Source organism: Hemitrygon akajei, chromosome 17, assembly GCF_048418815.1.
Source record: "Hemitrygon akajei chromosome 17, sHemAka1.3, whole genome shotgun sequence".
Classification (NCBI taxonomy): Eukaryota; Metazoa; Chordata; class Chondrichthyes; order Myliobatiformes; family Dasyatidae; genus Hemitrygon; species Hemitrygon akajei.
The window spans coordinates 1,330,804-1,348,326 of NC_133140.1; the positions used below are offsets into that span (position 1 = coordinate 1,330,804).

General features: G+C 36.9%; 1 protein-coding gene across 1 annotated transcript in view; it reads left to right on the forward strand.

Moving 5' to 3' along the window:
- LOC140740438 (hydrocephalus-inducing protein-like) overlaps nucleotides 1–17,523 on the forward strand; it is a 579,330-nt gene that overhangs the window by 275,699 nt on the left and 286,108 nt on the right. Inside the window, exons 31-33 of the mRNA XM_073069569.1 lie at nucleotides 6,480–6,695; nucleotides 8,130–8,329; nucleotides 10,861–11,043. Of these exons, the coding sequence (XP_072925670.1) occupies nucleotides 6,480–6,695; nucleotides 8,130–8,329; nucleotides 10,861–11,043 (599 nt within the window). The remainder of the gene's footprint in view (nucleotides 1–6,479; nucleotides 6,696–8,129; nucleotides 8,330–10,860; nucleotides 11,044–17,523) is intronic.

The following is a 17,523-nucleotide window of genomic DNA, read 5'->3' on the forward strand; positions in this document are numbered from 1 at the left end:
TTTTAACGTTTAAATATTAAGATTTTTTTAAAATAAAATGTCGTTTCTTCTTCCCGAAAGGCTTTAGTGCTTGGAACGTCACATCCGTTTTGATGTGTTTGAATAAGTTTTAAACTTTCTTTTAAAACACTGATTCAGTATTATTCATTTATGGGTTTTATCATTTTAATTTTTTTTTAAACCTTTTGTTTTATATATATAATACTAACTTTATATTTTAATTTTTGTCATACCAACCCTTTCTTATAATATGGGTGGTTTGTATCTTTTATTCAACTTTTTTTTGTTTGAGTTGCCGTCTTGAGACATGGGGGTAATTTTAGTGTTAGATTGCTTGCTTGCCTCTTTTTGGCTTTCTTCCTGGGGTTTTGAGGGTGGAGGGAGGAGGAGTTTTCTTTTTTCTTTTCTTTTTGCTTGCTTTGTGCCTAGTTTTACTTCATGGGCTCATATGAAACTACAAAAATGGTTGCAGTGTCGTGACTTCCGGTTCCTCCCTGAACTTACTTCCCTCTTCCGGATTCATGAGTTCATCTTTTTTTTAACCTTATGTGTTAATTGTAATAAATATTGTCAATATGGATAGGGTTATTAATTTTGTTTCTTGGAATACTAATGGTTTAAATCATCCGATTAAATGGAAAAAAATATTCAAAGTATTCCATAGAATGAATGCTAATGTTATCTTTGTACAAGAGACTCATGTTAGGAAGGTGGATAGTCAACACTTTTTTAGGTTTTGGAAAGGACAACAATATCACTCGAATTCTCAAGCCAAAGTAAGAGGCGTTTCCATTTTTATAGATTCTTCAACCTCCTTTATACATCATGAAACAATGTCAGACCCACAAGGTAGATTTTTGCTTATTACTGGTCTACTTTTTAATCAAAAAGTTGTTTTAGTTAATGTTTATGCTCCAAATACTGATTGTCCTGAATTTTTTAAGTGTTTATTTACATCCTTTCCCAATTTGAATCAGTACAGACTGATAATGGGTGGGGATTTTAACTGTTGTTTAAACCCTTCGATCGATAGATCCAAGCCCACACAAGTTCTTCCGAATAAATCGGCCTCTCATCAACTCCTTTATGACTGATTCAGCAGTTTGCGAAATTTGGCATTTTTTACACCCCAATGACAAAGAGTTTTCATACTTTTCTCATGTTTATCATAATTATTCAAGAATTGATTACTTTTTCATTGATCACCGTTTACTTACAAATGTTATCGATTGTAAATATGACTCTATTACCATTTCTGATCATGCACCTTTGAAGTTATCTATTAAGATAATGGATTCATCTATTAATGCTAAATCTTGGAGGTTTAGCTCTATTTTATTGCAGGACTTAGACTTTGTTAATTTTATTAAACAACAAATTGATTTGTTTTTCTCAACAAACTTTACAGCAGAGATCGCTAGTGGAATTTTATGGGACACTTTTAAAGCATTTATTCATGGACAGATTATTTCATACTCTGCTGGAGTTAGGAAACAAACTAATTCTAAAATATTAACATTGGTTGATAAAATCAAAGCAATTGTTAAGATTTATTCAGTGACCCCCAGCAAAGAACTTTATAAAGAAAGAGTGGAACTTCAAATGGAGCATAGTTTGTTATTATCCTCTTCGATTGAAAATCAGTTAATTAAATCTAGAACTCAGTTTTATGTATATGGAGATAAGTCTGGTAAATTATTGGCTAATCAATTGAAAACTGCTTCGGTTAAATGACAGATTACTAGGATTCGTAAACAAGATGGCACTCTGACGATCAACCATAAAGAGATAAATAAAGCCTTTCAAGATTTTTATAACTCCTTATATCAATCAGAATTTGCTGAGGATTCTTCTATAATAGATGAATTTTTAAGGAAATTGAATATTCCAAAATTAATAGTAGAGGATAGTGTATTCTTAGATACACCTATCACGGAAACTGAAATAAAAAAGGCTATTTTTTCAATGAATTCCAGTAAAGATTCTGGTCCAGATGGTTATTCTGCAGAATTTTTAAAATCTTTTTCCTCTATACTTTCTCCTTGGCTTTGTAAAATTTTTAAAGATGCGTTAATTATAGGTAAATTGCCACAATCTTTTTATGAAGCTTCTATTTCTTTAATCCTTAAAAAAGATAAAGACCCTATTGAATGTGCATCCTATCGGCCTATATCCTTGCTGAATACGGATTTTAAGATTTTCAGTAAAATTTTGGCTACTAGATTAGAAAATATATTACCTCAAATCATTTCTGAAGATCAGACTGGATTTATTAAAAATCGCTATTCATCTTTTAACATTAGAAAATTAATTAATATTATTTATACTCCTTCACCCAAAATACCAGAATGTGTCATTTCTTTAGATGCTGAAAAAGCATTTGATAGAGTTGAATGGCCATATTTATTTAATACGATGCAGCATTTTAATTTTAGTTCAAAATTTATATCATGGATTAAATTAATATACTATAAACCCTTGGCTTCGGTTTTTACCAATAATCAAAGATCTCCCTTTTTTCAGTTATACAAGTGTATATACAAGTTATACAGTGGTACAAGGCAAGGTTGTCCTTTAAGTCCTTTACTATTTGGCATCTCTTTGGAACCTTTGGCTATAGCCATTCGTGAATCACCTAATATTTTGGGTATTACTCGTGGGGAGGGGACGTATAAGTTATCATTATATGCTGATGATTTGTTACTATACATATCCGACCCTGAAAGATCTATTCCTGCTATTTCGTCCTTGCTTGCTCAGTTTAGTAACTTTTCTGGTTATAAATTGAATTTTAATAAGAGTGAATTATTTCCATTAAATATGCAAGTTCCAATTTATAAACATTTACCATTTAAAGTTGTTACAGATTAATTTACTTATTTAGGTATTAAAATTACTAAAAAACATAAAGATTTATTTAAAGTTAACTTTTTACCCTTAATTGACCAAATTAAGCAACTTGCTATCAGGTGGTCTCCACTATCTTTGTCATTGGTTGGTAGAATTAATGCTATTAAGATGATGGTATTACCCAAATTTTTATATTTATTTCAAGCATTACCAATTTTTATTCCTAAATCTTTTTTTGATATTATTGACTCCAAAATATCTTCTTATCTGTGGCAGTATAAAAATCCTAGACTAGGCAAAAAATATTTACAGAAGCCTAAGAATGAGGGTGGTTTGGTTTTGCCAAACTTGAGATTTTACTATTGGGCAGTTAATATACGATATTTAATATTTTGGACACAAGAATTGACTACAGCTGCTTGCCCACAATGGGTAAATTTGGAATGTAAATCTGTACAAGACTTTTCATTGTTTTCAATCTTAGGATCTTCACTTCCTTTTTCTTTATCTAAATTGAATAAACAAATAACTAATCCTATAGTCAAATATACATTGCGAATTTGGTTTCAATTACGTAAATTTTTTGGTTTGAATAAGTTTATTTTATCATGCCCTATAATATCTAACCATTCTTTTCGGCCCTCTCTTATGGATCAAGCTTTTCTTTTATGGAAAACAAGAGGTATAACATGTTTTCGGATTTGTTTTTGGATGATAGCGTTATGTCCTTTGAACAGCTATCTAATATATATAATTTACCTAAAGCCCATTTTTTTAGATATTTGCAAGTTAGAAATTTTTTGTATAATGAGTTACAGTCTTTTCCGAAACTATGTCCATTGGACATTACGGAAAGAATTTTAGCTCTGAATCCTTGTCAAAAGGGTTTAGTAGCTGTTATTTATAATATGATCATGAAAATACAGCCATAGAAAAATTGACATGTAAATTTGATTTAGGAGGGTTACAACTTCCAAACTTTAAGAATTATTATAAAGCAAATCAACTTAGATTTATTGCGTCTTTTTTTGATGAAGAAAAACCGGCATGGATTAGAATAGAATTAGATAAGATAGGAGAAAATACACCAGAAGATTTTATATATAAATGGGAATCCAAATGGATACGGGAAAAAAAAGAATCTCCTATATTAAGACATTTGATTGATTTATGGAATAAGGTAAATATGGATGATGAGATAAAGAAATCTTTATTAGCAAAAAGGACTTTAATTCAAAATAGGCTTATTCCTTTCACAATGGATAATAAACTTTTACATAATTGGTTTCAAAAGGGGATTAAATATATAGGTGACTGTTTTGAAGGAGGTATATTGATGTCGTTTGATCAATTAAAAAATAAATATAAAATATCAAATAACACTCTTTTCTGTTATTTTCAATTAAAAGCTTATTTACGAGAAAAGCTGGGACAAACAATGTTGATACCAAAACCTAGTGAAATAGAAATATTAATTCAGAAAGGAAAAATTAAAAAATTTACATCTTGTATATATAATTTGATTCAAAAGCAGACAATTAAATTAGGAATTCATAAATCAAGACTAAAATGGGAATCTGATCTGAATGTTAAAATTGACGGAAAAAATTGGTCAAGATTACGTTCTGATAGTATGAGAAATACAATAAATGTTCGACTTAGATTAATACAATATAATTTTTTACATCAATTATATATAACACCACAGAAAATAAATAGATTAAATTCAAATATGTCTGACCAATGTTTTTGATGTAAACAAGAAATTGGTACTTTTTTACATTCTACTTGGTCTTGTTCTAAAATTCAACCATTTTGGATTAATTTAAGATTTTTATTGGAACAAATTATTGGAGTACAACTTCCACATAGTCCATTGCTATTTTTATTAGGAGACATTGAAGGGACAATAACGAAATTTAAATTGAATAAGTATCAGAAAAAATTTATAAAAATTGCTTTGGCAGTAGCCAAAAAAGTTATTGCAGTTACTTGGAAATCTGATTTAAATTTAACTATGGATCGTTGGAATAATGAAATACATAGTTGTTTTCCATTTGAAAAAATTACGTATAATTTAAGAAATGAATATGAGATATTTTTGAAAATTTGGTCACCATACTTACGAAAGATAGGATTAGATACATAGGTCCTTTGAAGATAAAATTATAGTAATTGGGGAAAGTGAAAATAAATATCAAAATTATTTTGAACTCCATGGAACATGTGGGGATCCTCCGATATCCAGGCAATCTTTCTTCTCTTTTCTTTCTTTCTTTTTCTTTAGATAGGATTAAGGGGGGAGGGTTAATATCACTTTTCTTACCATTTCATTATTACATTTATTCTTGTAATTTCTAAAATTCAATAAATAAATAATATTAAAAAAAGAAAATACAGCCAGAAGTATCAGAAAAAATTAAGAAGGAATGGGAAGAATTTCATTGTCTTATATCCACTGAGCAGTGGGAGAAAATTTTACTATTAGTCAATTTGTCCTCTATTTGTGCTAAACATACCCTAATACAATTTAAGGTTGTACATAGAGCTCATATGTCTAAGGATAAACTTGCTCGATTTTACTCTCATGTTAATCCAACCTGTGACAGATGTCATTCTGATGTTGCTTCATTGACCCATATGTTTTGGTCTTGCCCTTGTTTACAAAATTACTGGAAAGATATTTTCAGTATTATTTCAAGAGTTCTGAATATCAATTTCCAACCGCATCCTTTTACTGCAATTTTTGGTTTACCAATGGTGGATAATAATCGTTTATCCTCTTCATCTCGACGAATGATTGCATTTGTTACATTAATGGCTAGAAGATCTATTTTATTGAATTGGAAAGAAATTAATCCTCCAACTATATTTCAGTGGTTTTCTCAAACTATCTCTTGTTTGAGCTTAGAAAAAATTAGAAGTGTTGTTTTTGATCCTTCAGTTAAATTTGAAAAAACTTGGAGACCATTTATTCAACATTTTCATATGAGTTAAATTGTCTTTTCCTAAACCTCACTTTGATTATCCTTAATTATTTGGATGGAGGTTCGGAGTTATTGGCACTACTGTATGTATTTAATATTATGCAATGGCCCATGTTGGTTAGTGTTTTTTTCCCCTCTTTTTTGTTTTTTTTCCTTTTTGTTTCTTTTGTTCATAAATACTATGAGTTTGGGAGGCTATATATATTGATTATTATATATTTGAATGTCTACTTAAACTATTAATTATGTACTCTCACTTTGTGATTCATGTTTCATTTATTTTTGTTTAAAAAATTAATAAAAAGATTTAAAAAGAAAAGAAAGAAAGGAAACAAGCCATAGGAGTAGCTCGCATGGCCCTGCAAGCCTTTCTCACATCGTGGCTGATTCTCTGTCACCCTCAGGGGCAGAGATATACTTCGCTCTGAGAGAAGAAATTTCTCCACTGCTCAGATTTAAATTACCAACCCCTTATTTTTACAGCCATTTCTATTGTTTGTGCTTCTCTTACTAATGGTCATATCTTTGAAGTTGTTTCTTGCACCTTAAATCAGAAAAAAAGTGTATTGTTGAAGCCTAATGAATGAATATTTTACTTCTTTCTTGATAATTATTCATTTCATATTGTTTGCTCTTGTGTAGATTCTGGACAGTTTAGGCTTGGGTCTGAGTGGCCCCCCTATTCCACCACCTGCCTTGTTTTCAGTGGTGAAGTACCCTGTGGAACGCAGGCCCAGTTCAGGGCAGGATGTGCTGAGCCACTTCTTGCTTTCATCTAAGACAGAAGAACAAAAAAATTTATTAGAAGATAAGAAAGAGTCTGAACATGAGCAGGAAGTGATGGTCCCAGTGATTAAGGTAAGACATTGGAGTATTGGTCTGAACTGACACCCCCGGTGGTTAGGGTAAGACATTGTATAGATCTGAACTGATGGTCCCAGTTATCAAGGTAAGACAATCTTAGAGTATGGGTCTGAACTGGTAACCTGTGTTCATGCTTTGGACCTCTGAACACATGATCCTAGCAGTGCAGTATGAGGAGTTACCCTGGAGGTGCAGTCACTCAGATGAGATTTCAACCCAAGTTGTCTCTATTTCCTCAGTAGACATAAAGGGCACAGTGGGTTTCCCTGGTGTGTGGTTAACTTTCATCCCTCAAAGCCAGGCCACTTAGTTAGTATGCTTTTGCTGGAGTCACAAGAGATTGGCTTTGCTAGAGTAATAAATGAAAAACTGGAGGAACTCAGTCGATCAGATAGTATCAATGGAGGTGTTCAGTCTTCATAACAGCCAGGAAAATTATGCTGCTCCTCTTTCTTTTGTTTAGCCTCACCTAGTGGAGAAAGCCAAGAACAGAAACATCGATGCGGGAATGAGGAGAGGATTTGAAATGGCTGGCAATTAGGAGATCTGGATGGCCATGTGGGTGAAGCAGTTGCACAGTCTGTATCCAGTGTCACTAATGTAGAGGCCATATTGGGAGAACAGGATGCAATAAATAAGGCCAGAGTAGATGCTTATGAATGTTTGCCTCACCTGGTAGTGTTGCGGAGGACTCTGGCGAGTGGGGAGATGTAGGGGCAGGTGTTACTCCTCCTGTGAACACAAGGGAAAGTGCCTAGAGAGAAATATCCCTCTGCGGTCTGGCACACACAAATTGCCTGATGTGCTGCGGTACACTTCAGATATCAAGAAACAGATAATGGGTGCCAGAAATCCAAACAGAAACAGAAAATGCTGGAAATACTCAGCAGGCCAAGCTGCATCTGTGAGAAGAAAAACACAGTTAATGCTTCAAATTAAATACCCTTCATCAGAAGACCGCAAGAAAGTTCAATAATTTACAAAGCTGGAGAAGGAAGTTATCTCTGATTGGATAAATAGGTTATCTGGTCAATGAGTGAACGGAAGCAGTTAGAACATGGCCAGCTTACAGCATTTTGTGTGGCTGTGCTTGAATTCAACTTCAACGACTGCACAATGATTTGGATGTTCTAAGCTAATGAAAGACCACAGACCATAAGTTCCAGGAGCAGAACTATTGAGTTTTCTCTGCGATTTCATTATCCATTTCCTTTTTCCTTCTCAGACTCTCTCTCCTGCCTTTTCCCCATATCTCCATGCCCCTGACTAATCTATCAACCTCTGCCTTAAATATACCGATATTTTGGGCTCCACAGCTGCCTGTGGCAACAGATTGCAGAGATCCACCACTTTCTGGCTTAAGAAAGGTGATGTAGCAATGCAAGTTTGCCTTTCTGAGTTTTGTGGGCTTGTCTTGTTTCTCACCAGGAAGAGGGAGCAGTTCAACAGAAAGGGAAATCTAAGAAAGACAAAATAGAGAGAGCTGAGGATAAACGGCGATCTGGTGGTCACCGGAAGGGCCGGCGTGATTCTCGCTCCTCCGTTGTTGGTGCACCGTCACCTCTGTCGGACATTGACCACAGCAGTGGGATTGAAGAAACAGCCAAAGAGGAGACCACAGCAGTCCGGTAAGCTGTACTTGCACTGAAGGGCGTCCCACTGCAGAGATCTGTATTGGTAATGTACCGCACCTAAGCCAAAAACTTATAGAATGCAAATTTCATTGGATGAGGGTTATTTGCACAAAGTTAATTTTATCCATTTAATCTTAATTTTTTCCCCTTAATATGCTGTGGACTGCTTTACAGGTTCACCAGCCTGCTTAGTGTAAAGTGCGTAATGCGCTGTAAGGTTTCACTGCTAATGTAATGGTTTCTCTGTAACAGCTATGTTTGGGTTATGACTAGAGATAACGGGGCTTTGGAACGTGGGGCATTCCAAATTAGAGGAATGTCGTTCTTTCCTGTGGGTCTGAGAGAAGGGATTTTGCGGTCTTTTGCTGGGGACTGATGACGGATGAGGAGAAGACGCAAATGGAGAGAGATGGTAGACCACCGGACAGAGTGGACTTGTACCGAGGGTTCGAGGGTCGGCTATGCTCGGAGGAGGTTGACGGGAAACCAGTGGACTGAACCGTGAGCTCCAACTTTGTGCATAAGACTGTTTCATGAGAATGGGCCCTTTTCCTTTTTTTGTTTCTTTACTAACCATAGAGTCAAATTAAGAATTATAAAGCTCTGTTGTTTAATCGCATATTGCGTACTGTTAGTTATTTCGTGGTACTGATTTGTAACAGGGGACACATTGCGCAGCATCCACCCAAATAAGGTTTGTTAAGTTTGTCTGGGCCAAGGGCTGTCGTCCCCTGGATTAAGCAGTGAGCTGAACTGAGAGTTACAAGTGATATCATAGTTGGTACAGACTCAGTGGACCAAAGGTCCTGTTTCTCTGTTCTGTCTTTTATATATCAGTGTTCATTCATGGTCACTGCATCAGACTGCTAAAACTAACTGTCACACTTGTGGGATAGTCTTCACATGTTGAAGGGAATGGTTCACTAAGCAAGAACATCCTAGGACAACTGATGGAAAAGATTACTCAAAGCTTTCTATGGTTTTGTTAAACTGGGAAAGTGAATGTCAAACAAGTTATAGTCTATTTGAAGAAGATGAAACTGTTACAAATCAGCAACAATGAATATATGATTTGAGACAGGTTTTTTTTATAACAAATAAAACATTCATTAAACACTGTAAAAAACCCAAAAGTGAACAAATGATTAACTTAACCGGAAGTCAGCTGCGATACGGCAGCTCGAACAGTTCTTAAAGCGAGAATGCGAAAACAGTTCCTAGAAGTAGTAATGCGGAAGTCCAAAGTTTGACCCAGTCGCTTGGGAGAGGCTTTCTTTCCTGTACTTAAATCCTTTCCACGTTGTTACTGCTGATCCCAGCTGGAGTATGTTATTTCCTGGAGGATTTACGGTCAAAGGAAATAAAACGGCTTAAAGGCACTGACCTTTCTTTAACAAAACTTTGTATCCAACCCTCTACTCTTCTGGCAGAACAGGGGTTATCATGGATACTCGTTACTAATTCCTTGTGCGAAGATTAAACAAAGGTCAAATCTGTTTCACCATTGACATTAACTTTCCCAATCCTTCGGGATTTCCGAACTCCTTTAAAATCTTCACTCTCCACTAACCAAACCGGCAGTATTATAGCAAAACTGCCAGCAATAACCTTTGAGACTTAAAACAGAAAATAAAACTCCACTTTTAAACGAAACTGCATCATAATATCGGAATACGCAGCAACATGGAGCCAGTGGTGAATTCAGCCATGAACTGCCCATGTCACAGGGTGGGGTTCTCCTTTTATACCCTGTTGAAAAAAACTATCACATGACCTCTCACTGGCGGGAAAATGACATCACTCCACCATCACAAGACCATTACCTCATCTCCAGCATAGCCTCAATTACATCATGGTCACGTGACAGGTACAAAATACCCATGGGTACGAAACAAAACCAACATATTTACTCAAGCCCATGATCATGACAGCAAATTTGAGTTGAATGCTGAGTTATACCAGCTAAGTGTAATGGATGAACAAGTTTGTAAGACACATGGTTGTTCCCCATCCTTGACTTTACAGATCTGTTGCAATAGATAATTATTGCCCTCAGTGATTAGGTCATATTGGGAAAATTTATTTGTCTTTTTTTTTTAGAAATTAAAGAACCCTTTTCTCCCTGGTCTTTGGTCAGGCTATTAGAAAAAAACTTTTCTGTCCAACCAAAGACACCATAGTACTGTAGCAGTTAATGCTACGCTATTACAGCTCAAGGCATCAGAGTTGGGAGTTCAGTTCATGCGTACTCTGTAAGCAAGTTTGTACGTTCTTTCCCATGTGTGCATGAGTTTTCTCCGGGTGTTCCAATTTCCTCCCACAGTTCAAAGATGTAACATTTAGTAGGTTAATTGGTCATTGTAAATTGTCCTATGATTAGGCTCGGGTTAATCAGTGGGTTGCTGGGCTGGAAGGGTCTGTTCCTTGCTGTATCTCTAAGTAAAATAAAGACCCATAACTTCTGCTTTTATTCATCTGAGCTTGGTGAACATTTTTTAAAATCATTTTTTTGATCTTCCCCACAGAGCCTCTCCTTACCGCTGGATCGTGCAACCTGGTGAGGAGGTTACCTTACAAGTGAATTTCAGTTCAGTGGAATGTGGGACATTTGACCAAACTCTGAACTTTGAACTTCTGGGAACACAAAGGTGCTACAAGCTCTACTGCAGAGGAATCTGTACCTTCCCAACTATAAGCCAGGATCCCAGGTGGGTTTCTAAATAAACTGAAGCTGAATGCTACGGGGATGCTGATCCTAATCTGTGTGATGATAATGGCATGAATTGTTTGATTTGGTAGCTCTTCTGAATTGAAAGCAAATAGAAATATTTTGATGTTGGAAGGAAGGAAACATTAAGCTTGTATCTTTAGTGATCTCACAAAGATATTGTCAGAAACTTGTCACTGGATACCAAACTGTGTTTTGCCACTGCAGAGGAGGGAGGCCTGGTCTAAGTATTCTACACACCATTGAACCCAAGGCCTGAGGTGAACCAGGAGTCTTCTCCTCATGATCTCAATCTAAGAAAAGTTCAGCTGAGGTGTTGGCAATTTTAAAAAATAGTGAGAGAGTTTATTATCCTCAAGTGCTTTTGTAAATCTTTTCAACATTTTTACAGTTTGTTACCTTAACTTTTTAAAGCATTCAAATTTGTCTGCAAATGCTTGGAAGTATTCAAGATTGTTTAATATCATTTCCTATACACCTGTAAAAAGGACCAAATAATTGTTACACTGGATCTGATGCAGCACAAAAATAAACACAAAAGTTTAAAAACACAATAATAATAATAATAATAATAAAAACACAATAAATATAAATATATAAGATGGCTCATGTACATAGATTGTACAATAAAGTGTGTATATGATTAGGAAGTGCTTTATACGTTTTAAAAATGTTTATATGTATATTAAATTGCTTAATTTATCTTTGTTTTATTTGCATTAACATTGTTGATTTAGATTTACTTAATATTTTTGAAGCTCTTTAGCTGCAGCCAGCTTCAACTTACTAATTTTGTGGGCTGGTTTGTGTTCAGCCTTCTGCATGGTGAGAATCTTCCTAGTAGTCTCTGTGAGTGCTTCTGGGAGGTTTACCAAATGCACTTTATAAGCAAAGCCTCTGCCAGTCCTGCACTGTTGCTGATGATCAGTATAGGGAGGAGTGCAAATGGCCAGAACTCATACTCCATAATCTGCCAACAGCAGAGATGAAAAGGGGGGTACCCTAGTCCTTATGGGCAAAATGTCCAGCTCCTGTGGCAAAACCATTCTATGGTACAATCCAGTCAAAGGCAGAATTCTAGGAGGTGGGAATGAGCAAGGTCTGATCTCTGGATATGTGCTGGTGAGTGCAAATTTAGGATGACAGAAGGATGTGTGTCTGGAGAACGGGAGCAGGAGGTAGGACTAGAGACCTGTGGGGAAATGAGACCAGTTCTCAAGAAGTAGAGGCTGAGAAAGTTGGGAGGCTAACAGCTCAATGGTCCCAGAACAATATTATCTCAGAGTTTTTTTGTGTTGGTTATGAGGTTAAGCTATTTTTAGACCAGAAGACCAGAAGATATAGGAGCAAAATTAGACCACTTGACCCACCAAATCTACTCTGCACTCAATCATGGCTGAATTATTCTGGAAGAATTAGAGAACTTTTATTTACAGTAATAAACAAACATGTCTTAACCCAGCCATGTGCTGGAACATTCTAGCAATCCTGCGCATGCTCAGTGCTCTGTCCAATCATATACTGGCACATCATTGCACGTATTATCACTACATCTTTCTTTACTTAAAATTAAAAAAAACTAACAACGTTAATCAAAACACATCTATATCAGATAACTGAAACTCTGAAGTTGGCTCTTTCTTAAGGTCTTTGCGATTTCTTCTTAACACTGCTCCCTCCTCTGTTTGGACCATGTATGATCTGGTCTGTGTCCATTTGTTCATTTTATCTTGTATCCTCACTTTGTCTCCTTGTCCTTCAGACAAACATCTCCTTGGATCAGTCAATTCACATTCCACTTCGAATTGTAATGAAATACGAATCTTCTTTTCTTCATCTAATTCATTCATTAACTGTATCATCTCTTTTTTATGCTGAGACTTCATCATTTCTCAATTCCTTCACTTGTGCTTTCACTTCTTCCTGATACTCTGCCCACTGTGAGCATTCTTGCTCTAGACGGTGATGAAACTGAATCTCATATTCTCTCAGAGTCTCTTTCGTTATTGCTTGCATTGAAGCAACCTCCTCCTGCCATTGCTTTTTCATATCATCAATTGCCTCCTGTTTGGTCATCTGAGACACTGCAGCTACTGTTTTTATATTCTCCATGTCAGCATTTGCCTCTGTGAGCTGGACCTGCAGTCGAGTTACGTCACCTTCTGCTGACTGTAATGCAACGTTCTGTCGCTTCAGCTCTGTGTCATTATCCAAGACTAAAACTCTTTTCACCAACTTAGGTCTTTCACAGGCAGATAAACCCAGAATTGACTGTACATTTTTTGGCACGACCACAAATGAAAGCATGTGCACAATATTTATGTGTGATACCTTTACCATGCATGTTCCTTTAACTGGAATGTCTGCACCTGAATACCGAGTCACTTTTATATTCATCTGATGTAACTTTGGTCTTGGAATTAAAGTATTAAACTCAGATTCTGCAAGGACATTTACTTGTGCTCCAGTATCAAGTTTAAACAGAGTATTGTTTTGATTTACTTGCAACGGAATAGTCCAGTCATTCTTATTTTATTTTCACAAAGCACATCTATATAAAATTCCTCTTGTTCATTTTCAAGCACAGCATTTACTTGTTTTATTTTATTTTCCTTTTTTTAGTTTTACAACAGCATGAAAAATGATTGATCTTACTGCAGCCATTGCAAATTTTGCCATGTGCGGGACACTGATTTGGATGATATTCCCATGCACAGTGCTCACATGATTTTTTTTCTTTCAAATGCTGTCTTGCTCTCTGTCAGTTTTGTCGATGTATTATTATATTTCTTGATACATTTGCATTTTTTACAGTCTTTCCATTGCAGTTTTCGACAAAAAGCTCTTCAGCCTGTGACGTCACGGTCTCAGAGGCTTTGCAAAGCGCCAAAGCTTTTTCAAAATTTAAATCTTGCTCTCTCAGAGCATTATCTCGAACGCCACAAACAATTCTATCTTTAATGAAAAAGCCCATGAGCAATCCAAACTCACATGTTCTACTATGCTTTTGTAACTCAGTAACATACTGATCAATTGTTTCAGCAGCCCTCTGTGCACATGTGAAGAATTTATATCGCTCATACATTGAATTACACTTAGGTATACAAAATACTTCCAATCTGTCCATTATTGACTTTAAATTGAAATTTTCTCCATCTTCAAAGACAAAACTATTAAATCCCTCTACTGCGTCATTCCCGATTACATGGAGCAGAAGCGCAGCTTTGGTATTTTCTGATTTTTCTGAATAATTGATCGCCAATAAGTACAGTTCAAACTGTTGCTTGAATATCCTCCAGTCAGCTGAAATTTTGATGGGGGTTGTAACCTTTCCATTTTACCGTTTACAGTTCAAACTTTCTTTTCTTACTTTTTTTTTACAGTATCTTCGATTCTTGATTCTAACGTATTGTTCTTCCAGAACCACTCCTGACACCATGATAAGTTACTTATGTTTAAACGTACTGTGGGCTAACAATGAGGAATCATATTCTGGAAGAATTAGAGAACTTTTATTTACAGTAATAAGCAAACGTGTCTTAACTGCGCATGCTCAGTGATCTGTCCAATCATGTACTGGCACATCATTGCATGTGATATCGCCACAAAGAGCAACGCATCAGAGGGGAGGACAGCAAATAGGTGGTTGCATGAGGCAGAGGAGCGGCTACCAGATTGATTTAAGTCAGTGGACTGGGCCACATTCAAGGACTCATCAGAGGACCTGAACGAGTACACCACAGTTGTCATGGACTTTATAAAGACACTGCCAATGAGTGTGTCTCCAGAAAATCATTGTTTCCACAAAAGAAACCCTGAATGAACCAAGAGATCTGCAATCTGCTGAGGCCTAGATTGGTGACATTCAGGTCTGGCAATCAAGAAAGTACAAGAGGTCCAGATACAACCTCCGGAAAGAGATCTCACATGTGAAGTCACCATTCTGGATCAAACTGGAATCACAGAAGGATGCTTGACTGCTACGGCAGGGCTTGAATGCTATCACTTTCTACAAAGCAAAATCAACTGACATATGTGACAACAAGGTTTAATTCCCAGAGAAGCTTAATGCCTTTTATACTTAATTGGACCAACAGAATACGGGGGCATCTCCATAACCTCCCACAAGCCCCACCGTGTTTTCAGTCTCTGAGGCCAATGTCAGAGCATTCTTCATGAGGATGAACCCACAGTAAGTATCTGGTCTGGACAATGTACTCGAGCTATTCAGCTAGCTGGAGTGTTTCCTGATGTCTTTAACCTCTTGCTTTGACAGTCTGAGGTACTGCAATGAAGTGCTTTGAGAGGTTGATCATGAAACATACCAACTCCTGTCTGAGGAGTAACTTTGATCCATTCCAATCTGCCTACTGTCACAACAGGTCGTAGCAGAGGCCATTTCACTGGCTCTTTACACGACCCTGGAACATCTGGACAGTGAAGATGCATACTTCATGCTCTTCATTGACTACTGCTTGGCATCCAATACTATAATTCCCTCAAAACTAATCAACATTCTCCAAGACTTAGACTTCAGTCATTCGGTATGCAACTAGATCCTCTGTTTCTTCACTAGCATATCTCAGTTAGTATGGATCGGCAAACAGCATCTCTGCTGCAAGCACCATCAGCGTAGCTGCACCACAAAGCTATGTGCTTAGCGCCCTGCTCTACTCTCTTTATACTTACGAGCATGAGGCCAAGTACAGATCCAGTGCCATATTCAAGTTTGCTGATTTTCACAGCTGCTTTTGGCCGAGTCAGAGGTGGAGATGAATCAGCAAATCAGAGGGAGGTTGAAAATCTGGTTGAGTGGTGCCATAACGAGAACTTCTCTCTCAATGTCAGCAAGACCAAAGAGCTGATTGTTGATTATAGGAGGAAGAAACCAGAGGTCCATAAGCCATTCCTCATCAGGGGATCAGAGATAGAGTGGGGCAGTAACCTTAAATGTATTGATGAAGTTAAAATAGAACTTTATGGCCGCAATGAGCAAAGGTATGTTTAGAGAAACAAGTGTGCAGAATTTCATGAAAAGAACGCCTCTCCAACTGTTAAGCAAGGGGGTGGATCGATCATGCTTTGGGCTTGTGTTGCAGCCAGTGGCACGGGGAACATTTCACTGATAGAGGGAAGAATGAATTCAATTAAATACCAGTAAATTCTGGAAGCAAACATCACACCATCTGTAAAAAAAAACTGAAGATGAAAAGAGGATGGCTTCTACAACAGGATAATGATTCTAAACACACTTCAAAGTCCAGAATGAACTACCTCAAGAGACGCAAGCTGAAGGTTTTGCCATGGCCCTTACAGTCCCCTGACCTAAACATCATTGAAAATCTGTGGATAAACCTCAAAAGAGCAGTGCATGCAAGACAGCCCGAGAATCTCACAGAACTAGAAGCCTTTTGCAAGGAAGAATGGGCGAAAATCCCCCAAACAAGAATTGAAAGACTCTTAGCTGGCAAAGAAAGCATTTACAAGCTGTGATACTTGCCCAAACTTTTGCTTTGGGCCCTTTTCCTTTTTTGAGAAATCAAATGGCAGAAGGGAAGAAACTGTTTCCAAATCATTGAGTGTGTATCTTCTGTACTCCATCTTGAGAACCAGGCATTACCTGAGTGATTGGGGTCCTTCAGGTTGCACACTGCCTTTTTGAGGCATCACTCCTAGAAGATCTCCTGGATACTGCAGAGGCTAGTGCCCATGATGGAGCTGACTGAGTTTACAATTCTCTGCAGCTTACTTTGATCCACTGCAGTAGTCCATCGCACCCCCCACCCCCATACCAGACAGTGATGCAGCCAGTTAGAATGCTGTTTTTGGTTCATCTGTAAAAATTTGTGAGTGTTTTTGCTGACATGCCATATCTCCTCAAGCTCTTAATGAAATATAGCCACTGTCATGCCTACTTTGATCTGCATCAATACGCTGGGTCCAGGTTAGATCCTCAGAGATATTGACACCCAGGAATTTGCAATTGTTCATTCTTTCCACTTCTGATCTCTCTATGAGGACTGGTGTGCATTCCTTTGCCTTACCTTTTCTGAAGTAGACAATCTGTTTGTTGGTCTTACCGACACTTTGTTGCTGCTGCAACACCACTCAACAAGCTGATATATCTTGCTCCTGTATGCCCCCTTGGCACTATCTGAAATTCTGCCAACGATGGTTACAGGGTAAGGAAAAGCGGTAAGAGGGCTTGAATAAAAACAGAAAATTCGGGAAGCTTAAGGTCAAATGAAGAGTCCAGACTAAAATGTATCTCATTCATAAAGAGCTGTCTGATCTGTTGAGTGTCCCCTGCATTTTCTGCCTTTATTTCCGATTTCCATCAAATACAGTTTTTTGACTTTCTGACAAGAAGGCTTGATGAGGACAGTAGAGAGTCTACATGGACTCTAAGCATTTGAAACATTCCATAAGGAACACTAATTAGTAAAATAAGAACCCATGA